This window comes from Paramisgurnus dabryanus, chromosome 7 (assembly GCF_030506205.2).
Source record: "Paramisgurnus dabryanus chromosome 7, PD_genome_1.1, whole genome shotgun sequence".
Lineage (NCBI taxonomy): Eukaryota > Metazoa > Chordata > Actinopteri > Cypriniformes > Cobitidae > Paramisgurnus > Paramisgurnus dabryanus.
Genome location: NC_133343.1, coordinates 6,587,580 through 6,602,573, shown reverse-complemented (window position 1 = coordinate 6,602,573; position 14,994 = coordinate 6,587,580). Strand labels below are relative to the sequence as shown.

The 14,994-nt window shown below is 37.5% G+C and overlaps 1 protein-coding gene across 1 annotated transcript in view; it reads left to right on the top strand.

Annotated features, from left to right (window-relative positions):
* The window catches only part of tmeff2b (transmembrane protein with EGF-like and two follistatin-like domains 2b), a 74,957-nt gene that overhangs the window by 36,535 nt on the left and 23,428 nt on the right, over positions 1–14,994 (top strand). The window contains exons 4-5 of the mRNA XM_065293690.2: positions 2,301–2,327; positions 12,066–12,162. Coding sequence (XP_065149762.1) covers positions 2,301–2,327; positions 12,066–12,162 — 124 coding nt within the window. The remainder of the gene's footprint in view (positions 1–2,300; positions 2,328–12,065; positions 12,163–14,994) is intronic.

Genomic DNA, 14,994 nt, shown 5'->3' with positions numbered 1-14,994 from the left:
GTGGAAAGTACGTTTAGGGTGCCATTTAGTCTCAGACGTCACGCCCACGGAGCGTTGACTGAACGTCTGATGCATACGGAACACTTTTCTGGAAACACTTCAGCAGATTTTCGAAGTTGTCCTCTGATTTGTTGAATTATACAGGATTTATGGGAGATAAGTGTGTGGCGATCGTAAACAACACAAATCCATCTGATCGTAGGAGAAAGCTTTCATGTTTACGTCGGTGACAATATGCTTCATCGAATAAATGCTGCATGCTTAAACGTATACAAGGCATTTTAGTGTGTTTTCTATTGTTGTTATAAACTTTGGAAATGGTTGTGAATGATGGATGAACACTGTCTGTTATCGTAGCGACATCTATAAGCCCCTAAACATAAGTGAAACGTAGTTAGTTGCTTTACATGTGAGTCATATGGACTCTTGGGTGGTCCTTGGCCATTTATAAAACACCCATGGTTTGCAGACCTTCAGTAGAAAGGTCTGGCTACGCGAGACTAGGGGCCCTATCTTGCACCCAGCGCAATTGACTTTGTCAGTGACATCATTGTAGCGCTTGGCGCAACGATGGGGATGCCAGCTGATGAGACTGTGGCTATTTCCTCTCACGCCTGTTTAACCTACGCTGATTTGGGTGGGTTTCTCCTATCCCCATACAAAACAACTTCTCTGTCTTTGACTGCTCTTACAAGAACGTGGATCTCCTCGGCTGTGAACCGCTCCTGGCGTGCGCCTGGTAAATCCGTCAGAATAATAGCAACCCGCCATGGAACTTGCGCCCTTGCGTTTAAAGGGAATGTTGGATAGCGTTCTGATTGGTTTATTTGACGTTACGCCCAAACCACACCTATGAATAATGAACCTACTTCAGACCAACCCCTTATTGATTTGCGCCCGGCGCAAGAGTTATTTCTCACGCCGGGAAAATAGCAACAGCGCCCAAGATCCGCCCACAAACTTACTTTCTCGTTGCGCTTCGCACTTGCGTTTCAGATTGTTAAAATAGGGCCCGAGGTGGCATTACTTCTATAATGTAGCATATTATCAAGTGAAATGGAATGTTACACATGGCTTGTGTTGTCCATTGTGAATTGATTGGATATAGAAAAGTAGGCGTTTCATTTATAAATGGAACTCACAGCAGACTGACAGACAAATTTTGAGCAAAAAGCTGAGATAATTCAATTTTTGCAAAAGACTTTTGATAGAGAATGGATGCAGATCGATCTTTAAAACATACACCATGTTCTTTCTCTTGCACTTGAGGTGTTACTTCCGGGTTGTATAGCCTGGTGGATAATAGCGGTATTGCGGAAAGCCGGAAATTCTCGTCATTGGCAGGGAAAGAGTTTTGCAAGTGATTGGAACAAATGTACAACTTTAAGAATTCCATTTCTTATTGATTAATTGCTCATCTGAGTATCACAATAACTGCTAAGTTTGTTTTTTTAGTTTTTCTCAAATGACATTTGCTTGGTTGGCATTTGACACCCTTGAACTCGCACCAATTTTGGCCTTTGGCACGTAATTATGGGTTTTTCACGACAATCATGTAAAATGTCAATCACAAATGTCAGTGTTCTTCATTAATTTCCTCTTTCAACTATGTAACTCTTAAATCAGAGCCATGAGGGAGAAGCGTAAAGCATGCAAACAACTGTAGCCGCTGTGGGAGAGCAGAGATTCGGTGAGGAAATAAAAAGAAAGGGGCAGGCGTTCTGAAACCTTTAACTAATGACTATACAGAGCTGTGACGTCAAAGGCAGCATTTAGGGATTTTACACAGTCCGTTTTACACGTTTAAGAGCACTTCATACAAAAATTGGTAGCTGGAAATGCATACTGTACTATAATGAAATATTAGCTAACTTGTTGCCTGCAAAAAATCCATTTTGACACAATTCTCAGCTATTGTACTTTCAAATGGTTGGCAGTGGAGAAAATCCTTTTTTGCCAGCAGAATAATATAGTTACGATATCTATACCTGCAGGGTCTAACTGGACAATGCAAACCATTCATGACCCCTAGAGAAAATCATAAACCGGCCAACCTGTTCAGAGCTTGGGATTTCAGTCAGTTCTTGGCATTTGGGTACCATCTAAATGTCAAATGTAAACCGGACAGCCAGTTGCATAAATCCATCAAAATATTTCAATCGCAGGGTGTGTAATTTTGCGGCACCCATTGTTTAATGTTCGTCTAAAAATGGAGCCGTTCACCAATGTGGAGGAGCAGTCTGGATAGCTGTCTCTACGGATGCTTTGTTGTGCCTGACCATCTGTTTTCTGTTTTGTAGATGCTGGCTCTGGATCAGGGGATGATGGTGAGTATTTTCATCTTGTCTCTAATTAATACAGAGCATTACAATGATCTCATGTCTCTTGCTTTGTCTGCTCACCAGCACACACACACACACACACATGCTCGTACTGTGTTTAGATGACTGCGGCTGCCGTCCGCCTCTCCTGATAGATGTGAATATGCCAGCGGTACTTATGAAATGAATCCAGGATGAAGAATTTCACTCTGGAGCTTGTCTAATTAAAAAGAGATACAGGATGGGCTGATGGGGCGAGAGGAAAAAGAGAGGGCACAGAAACAAATGGAGTGAGGGATGAGTTATCTACTGTGAAAGATAATCAGCTGGGAATGGATGAGAAGCGAGGAATGTTTTGGGACCGAGAGAGGAGGAGAGAGGACATAGTGAGATTGAATTGAATGCTAGCTTACTACTTTATAAATACTATGCAGTATGTACATTGGGGTATGGGATGCCCGCAGTCTCCGTGGACCATAGGATGCTGTGACATAATAATATTATCTTCGGCCTTTTAGAAAGATTAAACTCCACATAGAAGTGAAATTTGAGATTGTATTCACTCTAAATATATTGTGTATTTAGACTTTAAAAGCCACACCGAGGTGGTTTTTAAATGCATTTGCACATTTACATTTATGCATTTGGCAGATGCTTTTATCCAGAGTGACTTACAGTGCATAGTGCATGCATTTTTTTGTTCCCTGGGATTTATCCCATGACCTTGGTATTGCTAACACAATGCTCAATCCAGGTGTAGACTTCAGATTTGCATTTTCTAGAAAGGTGCACAGAAAAGTGGTACTTAAATGCATGACATGTGTGACATGACCACTTGTGATCCTATGTAATGCACAAAAAATAAAAAAAAATAAATCAAAGCAGATCTGCTCTTTAGAAATTAAAGGTGCTGTTGGTAAAACTAGGTACGTTTACATGCAACCAAATAATCAGTTTGTAATCGTATTGATGGCTTAATTGCATTTCAAAACCTTCATGTAAACTCCTTAATCAATACGATTGAGGTCGGATGCGAATTTCGATCGTAATGAAAGGGGTGGTGTTGTCCGATCTGTGATCTGATCATCAGGAGAAAAGTATGCATGAAAACACATGAATCGTATTATTTACTCAATCCGATACAAAAATACTTGATGCACATGCGCAGAAGAATTGTGCTTAAGTTCACATACGTCTTATATTTACCTTTTATTTACGTATCACAGAAACATGCAATAACAAGCCAATGGCAACACGCATAATTATTAAGGGTACTTTCATCACATTAGGCTACTTGAAGCAATAAAATAGCATCATGCCTTTTCCAAAATTGTGTTTTCTTTGCATATATCTGAAAACTTCTTAAGAACAACTTTCTCCAACCTAACTTTGACTTTGTACATTTATCCAGAGATAAAGCGTAAGCTTGATGAAAGTACCGCGTTGCCAAATCCTCTGCTTTTTCCGGAGTTCAGATTTAGGCTACTTTAAAACTGTTTCCGCAAGTTGCTTTTTTCTGCGGGTTAAAGATGGAAGGAGTTTGTTGATTAGTTGTAAGTATTAGGGCTATTAATAGTCATTGGGATGTTTTTGGGTTAGTTTTGAATGTCCATTGGGCAGGTTTTGTTATGTGGATAACACACTTGCACAAGACGTTTGGTTCAAATTACATGCTATTGTTAATTGCTGCTAACAAAATGGTTCTTGGGTTCTCCAGGGTTAAATTCAGTCAGATTTTGTGCATGTTAACATTGCCATTGACTCCTAGTGGCTAAACTTGGTATCACAGTCTAAAGTCAAAATATTGGTTTATCCTCCGCTCCCCTTTCGGGTTGCCAGACATACAGGAGCGTAACTGATGATGGAGCGCAAGTTTATCTGCTTAATTTTACGTGTGTAATGTTTTTGTCGATTGCAAATTACCAACCCGCCTCGTGTGGATGTTTATACCTCAATCTGCAGCTCTTTTAGAGGTTGCGTTCACCGGAGGTCACATTTTATGGTCCATTGCAGTCTCATTTAAGGAACTGTGATAACTGGCAACCGAGCTGTCGGAATACTCTATTGGATAAATTGGCAGTGGCAGGATCACCCAGACCAAAACAAAAACAAACGTTTCACCCCAGAGTACATACCTGGTTATAGCATTGTTTACTCAGAGCAACAGAAATATTTATACATATCTGCAAAAATATTATAGGGGCGGTTTCCCGGACAAATCTGTCCAAATGGAAAACCACTTGCACTGGCATATCTTAAAATACGTCAGTGCTCTTTTTTTGCCTTTAAATGCACACAGGTAATGCTTTTAGTAAGGCTTGTCTGTTAAAACTAGTTATTTTTTCTAATTAACTCTTTCACCGCCAGCGTTTTTAAAAAAAGTTGCCAGCCAGCACCAGCGTTTTTCATGATTTTCACCAAAGTTTAATGCCTTCCAGAAAATGTTCTTCTTTAAATATATAAACATACAATATACCAAATGAAAGAACAGACCCTCTGCTTTCAAACACAAAAAAACGTTTTATCCTACCTTCAGGGGTTCTTTTGTAATCAGCTTTTGAATATGGGTAGGTTTCTGCAAAAACACCACATTTTGAGCAAAAAGCAGAGATAATTCCATATTTGTGACAGACTTTTCATAGAGATCCCATTCTGAGCGATCTTTAAAACAGACACAGACATGCAGCAGCTTGCCATAGGGCAATACTTCCGGGTTTAAAAAGTTGCGGAAGGGTAATAATAGCGGTATTGCGGAAAGACGGAAAATCTCGTCATTGGCGGGGAAGCGTTTTCTCTTAATTGACGAGATATCTCGTCAATGGCGGTGAAAGAGTTAAACTAAGGCCTAGTCCTGGCTTAAACTAATCCCTTCCGGGAAACCACCCCATTGTGTTTTTTATATGTTGTACAGTCAAAAATTGACATAAAGCTCCTTTAAGCTTTGGCTGGCTTTTGGAATAGCGTCCTAGTGTTCTGCATTAGCGCATAGTGTGCATAGTATACAGTACACATTATATTCTTCAGTAATAGCAGTATGGTTATAGTTTCCTATTCCAAACACTGCCAGAGAGAGGCGATGGTAATAGAAATGCAGGAAGCCAACTGTTCAGATCAGGAGATCTGAGGGGCTTAAAGAAAAGCGGAAGAGGAAGGAAATCATCAAAGATCGGAGAAAGGATGGAAAGGTTGCGAGCTAAAAGCAAATAAGTAAACGAATATAAAATCCACAGCAGACTGATGATACAGAAATGAGAAAGACGCAGGAGGACATGGAAACAAATGTAGGCACTGTGGGAGAAAAGACGAGGGTGCTTAGACACAGATCAGCAAGGTCCTCAAGAAAAGTTTAGCTTAAAGAAAGCTATTCCCTATAACACACATGTACTAATAAAATGCAAACTCTGAATGCTTAAAAGCATCTGCCAAATGCATAATTGTGACAGCATCATCTCTATTATAAGAGCGACTACAAGAGGCAAACTGTGCCACCACAGTGTAAATAGTTAAGCTAACACCATGTCTGTATTGCAAAGTGAAATATTCACGACTGATGTTTTTTTGTTTGAAATGTCGACAGCTTTGTTGATGTTTAATTTTGCATTCGGTTTTAAGCAACAATAAAAAGCAGGTTCCAGCTTAGCATAAAAGACCATTTTGAAAGCATTGCTTTGTCTACCTTAAGTTAGCAATGCGACACACTGGCCCAGACTTATGTGGTCAACTGCTCTGGCTTGAAGCCTTCTACTTCACAGTATGAGGAAAATCAAGCCCTGCTTTGAAATCCATGCCAACCTGCTAAGAGCTGCTGCTTGACCCATATTTAGCTTCCAGGAGATCTCACGTTTCTCAGATCTCTTCACATTCTGCCTCTGGCTGTTTTTCGGATTAATTTGTAGCCAATGGTCTGTTCCACTGCAATCAACAACCCATTATCTAACCAAACACCGCAGTCTGGTTGTTACCATTGTCAGTATTTGGTCATGAGCACTACTCACATACAGATGGCGTGATGAAAAACACCCTTTCTGCAGTACTTCATATCAACATTACATTTTAAATTTACATTTAGGCATTTAGCGGATGCTTTTATCCAAAGCATTTTTTACTATTTTCAGTACTACAAAACAATACCTATTGAAAGAGAAAGATAGTTAGTCATTTTTTAAACATCAATAAATTTGATAACATTATGGGTCCTATTTTAACGATCTAAGCGCATGGTCTAAAGCGCATGGTTGCACGGTCTCAATGGGCGTGTCTGAATCCATTTTTGCTTATTTTACGACGGGAAAAATTGTTTGTACGCCGAGCGCACGGTCGAAAAGGGTTGTTCCTATTCTTTTAATGAGTAATGGGAGTGTTTTGGGCATAGCGTGCAATAAACCAATGAGAGTCTTATCTCTCACCCCCTTTAAAAGCCAGTTGCGCTGGCGTTATGTCTAATCCCTATTTAGATGACAGACTTTGTAAACTGAAAAACTAAGCGGAGGAAGAAGACCCCCAGTTTAAGATTAATGTTAAATATTTGTGTTGTTTTTCACTTGTATTGAAATTGTTATTTTTTTATTACATCCTTTAAAAGTCGTTTTCTTTTAGTCACGGAAGTAAAAAAGCAGGCTTTTAATTGCTGTAAATGCATGGCTATCCAATATCATCAAAAAAATTATTTACAAGTATGTAAGAAAAGGTTTGTACTCTAAAAATACTTTATTTGTAACAAACAGGAGATAAAGAATTTACAAACGTGCGGAGAGCCGTTTCAGCACTTGGACAGCGTCATGAGTTTTTTTTTTAAGCATTACTTAAAAATGTTTCTCATCTCACTATATCCACAGGTACAGAGTCATCATATACAATAAATCCGTGGGGTAACATTTATAAAAAAAAAACATTTAAAAACAGATGCATTTGTTTAAAGCAAAGCATTTATTTACTTACCAGGCTACAGGTGAAGCAGCTCTTTGTGCCTTCTAACGTCTCATAATCGTTCCTCATTTCTGTCCAAGAGACTCAATAATAATCTTTTATATTTGAATGCTTTACTTTTTTATATTTAAAAGCTTTTTTTTGTGCTGCTGGGCATCCAAATGGGCGCAAATGCATTTGCTATTTAAACAACATGGTGCTAAACGTGAAATGATCATTGCGCCGGGTTGAAAGAAACTTGCGTCGCGCATTCCGCTGCATTGCGCCAGGTGTAAGATAGAGCTCTGTATGTTGTTGGTTGGTTCCGGTTGACATACAATTTAACATGACAGCTATTCACTAGACAAAAAAGAACCAATAATATATGAAGTTATCAATGTGTCGCTATATTTGAATTTAGCGTTTTGGTTTCAATAGTGCTATATAATTTTAAAGGGGACATATCATGAAAAAATGACTTCCATTTTAAGTGCTATAATTGGGTCCCCAGTGCTTCTATCAGCCTAGAAAATGTTAAAAGGATCAACCCAGGAACTTAGTTTTGGTAAACCATTCTTTGCAAGCATGTGAAAAATAGGTCATTGAAATTTGGCTCTCCTTGTGATGTCAAAAGGGGATCTTATTGTAATAATAATATTACCCCTTAATGTGCACTATCCAACCACTGCCATTTAGTGCAAAGAGAGAGAGAGAGAAAATAATTGACAACGCAGTTGAATTTCAACCAGCCACCATCATGGCGATCAGTGTTTGCATTTCATCAGCTCATTTGCATTTTCACAGACACATTTTTTGCTCACACCTAAGTTTTGTATATCTTTAAAAAGTCTTGTGAGATGTCCCCTTTAAAATAATAAAAAAACTCACAAAAGTTTGTTTCACTTTTATGTAGAAGATAAAATGATGGCATCTTGATATAAAATTACAATTAATAAGTCATAATTTGCATGGGTATATTTGTAGAAATAGCCAACAATACATTGTATGGGACAAATTATTGATTTGTTTATGCACAAAATCGTTAGGATATTAGATTAAGATCATGTTCCATGAAGATATTTTGTAAATTTCCTACAATAAATGTATCAAAAATCTATTTGTCATAAGCAGTATGTGTTGAACAACTTCAAAGATGATTTTCTCAATATTTAGCGTTTTCAAAATATTTTTGTACCCTCAAATTCCAGATTTTCAAATAGTTGTATCTCACCCAAAATTGTCCTATCCTAACGAGCAATACATCAATGGAAAGCTTATTTATTTTTCTTCCAGATTATGTATTTATCTCAATTTCAGAAAATTGACCCTTATGACCCTTGGATTTGTGGTCCAGGATCACATCTGTGTTCAACTGAAAAATAAAGTCATATAGGCTATATCTGGGATGACACAAGGTGATTAGACATTATGAGTGAATTTTCATTATTATTTTTCATTTTCAAATTATGTACACATGGTGGGTCCCAGATGGATTTTGAGTATTGTTGTTCTTTACTAGGAATGTTGTTGTTCTTTACTAGCTATTAAACATAATTATACATGATTAGAGTTAATAAATCTATAAAAGTAAATAAAACATAAATCTATTCGGCACCGAAGCACAAAATTAGCATTTTTACTTCGGAAACATAATGGTTGTGATCGATTGTTTTGTGTTCATAGCTCCACTGCAGGTTTAGTTAAGGATTTAATTCATGCACATGCCTTCTCATTTATGCAGTAGCTGTTTAAACCAAATATTAACTTTCTCCCAAGTCACTTTGCTCAAAAATGGTAAAATAGTAAAAATTGTTTAATGCAACTAGTATATGACTTGAAATAGCTTCTTAAGACAAAAAAGTAAAGGATCTCAGGTTCTATTGTGGACTCATTGGTTCATACACAGGTAGGGACTCAGATCTCAATTTCAGAAACATGAAAAATTAAGTGTATTTCAGAGAAAAACAAGAAATCAGACAGCAGTTAGTGCATATGTGTGTTTCTATCTGTTTTTTACACCTGGGTCAATTTAAAAACCCCAAAATGGATTTTTAACAGTAACTGCACTCCAAATTTTCAGTTAGCACCCTGACCCTCGGGTGCACTTTTAAGTTTAGATTTAATTAGAAATACTCGCCATGCAATAATTGTTTGTAGTTTGATATCATTAAGTCTCTTTATCTGTCTGATAATTGACTTGTGGTGCAGTCTGGTTTTTCTGCTGGCCAGATCGAACAGTAGAGTCTTTGGCTGCCTGCCATCCAAAAGCCATCACAAATCACTTTTTTACAAACGTTGCCCCTATAATGACATAATTTCTCTACATAAGACTTTCTGATGCCAGAAACCATTGTTCATCGTGTTGTGTTTTTACACTCTAATAATGTTGGCTTGTTTCAACCCATGGTTGAGTAACAATAACCAAGACTAAAAGCCCAGTTGACCCTGGGTAAAGTTGAACACTTGTTAATGTTAACAGTGGGTTAACAACAGATTTGGGTGCCTGCCGAAGTAAAGAATGGAGAAGATATACACGGCGACATTTTTACAGATGGACAAGTTATTGGACAAGGTTGCGTGCTCGTCACAACCTGTGTTTGTCCAACCAATGTTACTGACCTCATAAATATGCAAATAAGAGCATTAACCCAGATTTTACAAGGATACTGTGTGAAATCCTGAATGCCCAAATATGAAACATTAATTAGTATTTTTATTTAATTGATGTCTGTGGGCCCTATTTTAACGATCTAAGCGCATCGTCTAAAGCGCGCTGCGCACGGTCTAAATGGGCGTGTCCGAATCCACTTTTGCTAATTTAACGACGGGAAAAATGGTTTGTGCGTCGAGCGCACGGTCGAAAAGGGTTGTTCCTATTCTTTTAATGAGTAATGGGAGTGTTTTGGGTGTAACGTGCAAAAACCAATGAGAGTCTTGAATCATCCCCTTTAAAAGCCAGTTGCGCTGGCGCGATGTCTAATCCCTGTTTAGATGACGGTCTTTGTAAACTGAAAAACTAGCAAAGGAAAAAGATCCCCAGTTTAAGATTAATGTTAAATAATTGTGTTGTTTTTCACTTGTATTGAAATTGTTATTTTTTTATTAAAACCTTTTTCTTTTAGTCATGGAAGTAAAAATAGCAGGCTTTTACTTGCTGTAAATGTATGGCTATCAAATATCATCAAAAAAAATTTTTAAAGTATGTAAGAAAAGGTTTGTACTCTAAAAATACTATTTGTAACAAACAGAAGATAAAGAATTTACAAACGGCCTTCCACACGTTTCAGCACTCAGCCAGCGTCATGAGTATTTTTTAAAGCATTACTTAAAAATGTTTCTCATCTCACCATATCCACAGGTACAGAGTCATCATATACAATAAATAAATCCGTGGGGTAGCATTTTAAAAAAAACATTTAAAAACAGAGGCATTTGTTTTAAGCAAAGCATTTATTTACTTACCAGGCTACAGGTGAAGCAGCACTTTGAGCTTTCTAAAGTCTCATAATCGGTCCTCCTTTATGTCCAAGAGACTCAATAATAATCTTTTTGAATGAATGCTTTAATTTTTCATATTTAAAAGCTTTTTTGCGCTGCTGCGCATTCATGTTTGTGATAAGCAAACTCGCGTTGTTGTCCCGTTTATAGGCGCATATTTCTAATGCGCTCATTAAATAACAAAAAAACATATTGTAGTCTATTTTAGTTTGCCTCAAACTAACAACGCGACAACAATGCGCCCGAACAGAACGCCCATGGGCGAAAAAATGGGCGCAAATGCATTTGCTATTTAAACAACATGGTGCTAAATGTGAAAATGATCATTGCGTCGGGTTGAAACTAGCAAAAGACACTTGGATCGCGCATTGCGCTGCATTGTGACTGGTGTATGATAGAGCCCTGTGTGTTAAAGGCACAGTATGTAAGATTTTTGTATAAAAATATCCATGTTATTTATCCTTTAATCCTTGCGCTTTGCTCCTGTTCATAGGGTTGGTTATCAGCGGTGTCACGCCTAGCTTATGCACAGTTTCTCCTTTTTTTGCCGTGGAAACTATAGGCATTCGACTTCATGTGTCACTACGCAGAACGATCGCCGTGTGACATCAAAGTATCACGAAAACGAATCGAAAACAATAATTTCATGTTATACCCCGATCAATCTGCGCAGTGCTGCATGTTGAAATAATAGTTTGCATGTGGAATGCAGAAGTAGTAACGTCTAGCACCCACTCCACATACAATTGCGCAATTTTCGTCATGAGAACGTCAGTATGCGCACGATGAATTTTTGCCCGTACATGAATATGTACTGTAGAATGTAGGCCATGAGAGGTATTGAAAAACATCAGCACACGTGTATGAGTCAAATAAAATATGTTTTGCAAAACTTTTGTGCGTTTGATTGTGCGCGTACGCTCGCGTAGGTGTAAAAAACAGACTATACGCAGTTTTAATTGTCAATTCATTATCCATGAGCATGATTTGTAAGTCATGTCAGATCGATTCTTATTGAAGTTGAAGGAAACTACAACTCCCATCGTTTACTCTCTTTCACATTATTATCAAACTACAGCCGCTGTTGTTGTTTAGCGACCTCTAGTGGCGAAAGTCAAATATTATGCCTTTAATATGTATATTTAATGGTACTGCTTTGGCAATGTCTCTTTTTTTACCATGGTAATATGAATCTTGAATGGCCCAGGGTCAAAAATCTCATTTGAATTTTTGTGATATGACCCATTTACCAAAGATTTCTAACTCTCATTTGCTCTCTTTCTCTCTCTCTCTCTCTCTCTCTCTCTCTCTCTCTCTCTCTCTCTCTCTCTCTCTCTCCAGTTAATGAAGGATCTGCAGAGATCAGTCAGAAGGAGACGTCAACTTGCGATATTTGTCAGTTCGGGGCAGAGTGCGACGAGGATTCGGAGGATGTTTGGTGAGTCACACACAGTTTATTGATGTTGTGTTTTTCGGAGAGCCACGGGGGTTCTTGTATATGGGGGCGTGTCTAATGGTATGTATCAGATGTAAAGTCCTCTGCAGGCCTGTTTTCATGAGCTTCCTGGCTCTGATACCAATGGCTGATAAAGTCTTCAGCATTTCGCTGTGATACATGGCAGCACATAGCTGAGGGCGCCTGCTGTACTGACGGAAATAATCTCTTTTTGATCGCCCTGCTCTGTATCTTTGCATCTCTCCTTCTTTTTGTCTTCTTCATCTTTTTTCCCATCATATTTCTGTGATTCTCTTTCTCCGGTTCTTCTTCTGTATCTCAATTTCCTACTTTCCCATTCTCTTGGTTAAAATAAGAAAGTCATTTTATTTAAAGCTCACATGTGTGCCAAATCAGGAACTCCTCTCCTCCAATCAGATTTTAGGCCCAGTTGTATAATTAATATAAATTAATTAAATTAAGCATAAATCTTATGAGGATTTTGGAGGAAAATTGAAGATTATGCAAGAAAAAAGATTTATGTGCAGTTGTTTCAGAGGGAGATTAACATTTTATTACATTTTAATAACCTAAATTTGCATAAGAAAGGTTAATTTTAATATTATTGTTTTAAGTAATTTGCTGAAATTATTCCACTTCAGTACTCCTCTCTCGTCCCCCATTTCCATCCAGTTTCACCTTCGTAACTTGCCCAACATGTTGTTCTGTGACATTCTGAGCAGATTGTAAATGTTAATTGTATTGTTATTGGACCATATGGGTCACTTCTCCATCAAAGTATGATGGATTATTTCCTTGTGCAATGCCTAACGGTCAGGACACCGGACAAAAGACCCAACAGATGAAAGGGTAAAAGACTGCAGCTGTCCACTGCAATTCTGTATTCATTTAGCAGACTTCCTCGTCCACAACAGACAGATTGAAACCTCAGGATCACGGTCAGACAATTCATATTCAAACATCCCTAACGGTAACACACTAACCAGACAGATCAGAGATGATGGAGGTGTACGAGAAGACAAAACGAATGAAGGAGAAAATGTCAGAAAAAGGGAGATGAGGCATGCCAGGCAGTTAATGTGGATAAGCGTGTGTGTGTGTTAAGGTTCATCGGGTGGGTTAAAAGCAAGCGTGGAGAGACTACAACACCATAGCAGAGTGAACAAAATGAAAATTGCTTTAGTTCAGCTTGATTCTTTATCAACAATGACCAAAACTATGCCATTTAGCAGCGCTAAAAGAATTTAGTTTGTGCCTTTGAAACTAATAATGCCTGCCTTTAAAGGTGCAATGTGTAACTTTTAGAAGGATCTCTTGGCAGAAATGATAAGTTACATAACTTTATGTAAACCACGGACGACCGCGGACCCTCCTGATGACAAAAATGACGTCATGAGGACGGCGCGCATACGCAGATGTCCCTAGTATACCTTTGGCTTAAGAGAGTAACCCACTTATTGCCAAAATAAATTTGAATTTATTAAATTCAAATAAATAAATAAAATTTAATTCTTTATTCTATAGCAAAGTGAAGTTAGACAAAGCAGTGGTTATTCATCCATTTGAATTATGTAATTTTTTACAGTTCACTTACTGTGTTAAAGGCACAAGATGTAAGACTTTTGCATTAAAATATCCAAAGACAACCAGTGAAAAATATTTGATTTACATGTGTACTTACAGTACGTTATACACGAACATATTTTCAACAGTTAGCGAGCGATCACACAGAACTGTTAAAAATGCGACCACAATGCCTTTATTTAATTGACTTCAGAAAACAGCAGTGCTGCGTTTTTTTTAGATTTGCTAGGCAACCTAGAGCTTAGATCGGGCCCAACAAATCAAGCCTGACCCTACCCAAGCACAGTGTGTACGAGCCCGGCCTGACAAAGTCGCTGTTATTATGAGCCCGAACCCGATTTAAACCCATTTTTAATATGTGGGCCGTTATAAGGGCGGCACCAGATTTTTTAACGCAGGTGCTGCTGTGCTAGATTTTTAAGGCTACGGGGGAAGCTGCACAGATATATATATATATATATATATATATATATATATATATATATATATATATATATTGTATAAAACTATTAATAAATGAGCAAAAATTGGCCACTCAATATTAAATATTCAATTATTTTAATCATATTTAAAGTTTTATTTGTATTAAATTGAACAATAACAACATTCATCATTCAATCAAATATTCTTAAAGATTAATTATTAATAATGTTACTTCAACATATTATTATTTTAACATAATATGTGTGTGAGCAACAAACAAGATCTGCCATACAAAGGCAAAAGGCGGTAACTTCGTTTTTGGTCAAAAATTACTTATTGATATTTTTGAGACATTCAAGACCTTCTTTATTATTTGCATTAGTATCTTGAGTCAATTTTATGTTTTTTCGAGAAAATAAAAATAAAGAAGAATTTAAATGAAAACTGAAACTCACTATATGTCTAAACTTTAAAGTAATTTTTCTCAGTTTCACACTCTAGCGAGTTAAGGTCTTTTGCCTTTGTAAGGCAAAGATGTGCATTTGTAAATTCGGTGACAGCGTGTGTTACGAGTTTCAAATGGTGTATGTGACCGCGGCACAACGGCGCCTCCACATCATTATTATATTGTCTGCTATATTGCTTTTTATGTATTAAATCCAGGTAATTGGTTGATGAAAAATGTATTACAATTAAGATACAATTTATACTAAACGAAATTCACTTTAAAGAAAATATTTCTTCAAAACAAATCTTAACAAACTTGAAACTAAATGTGCTTATTTAATGGCTAAAACACGAAGGCTA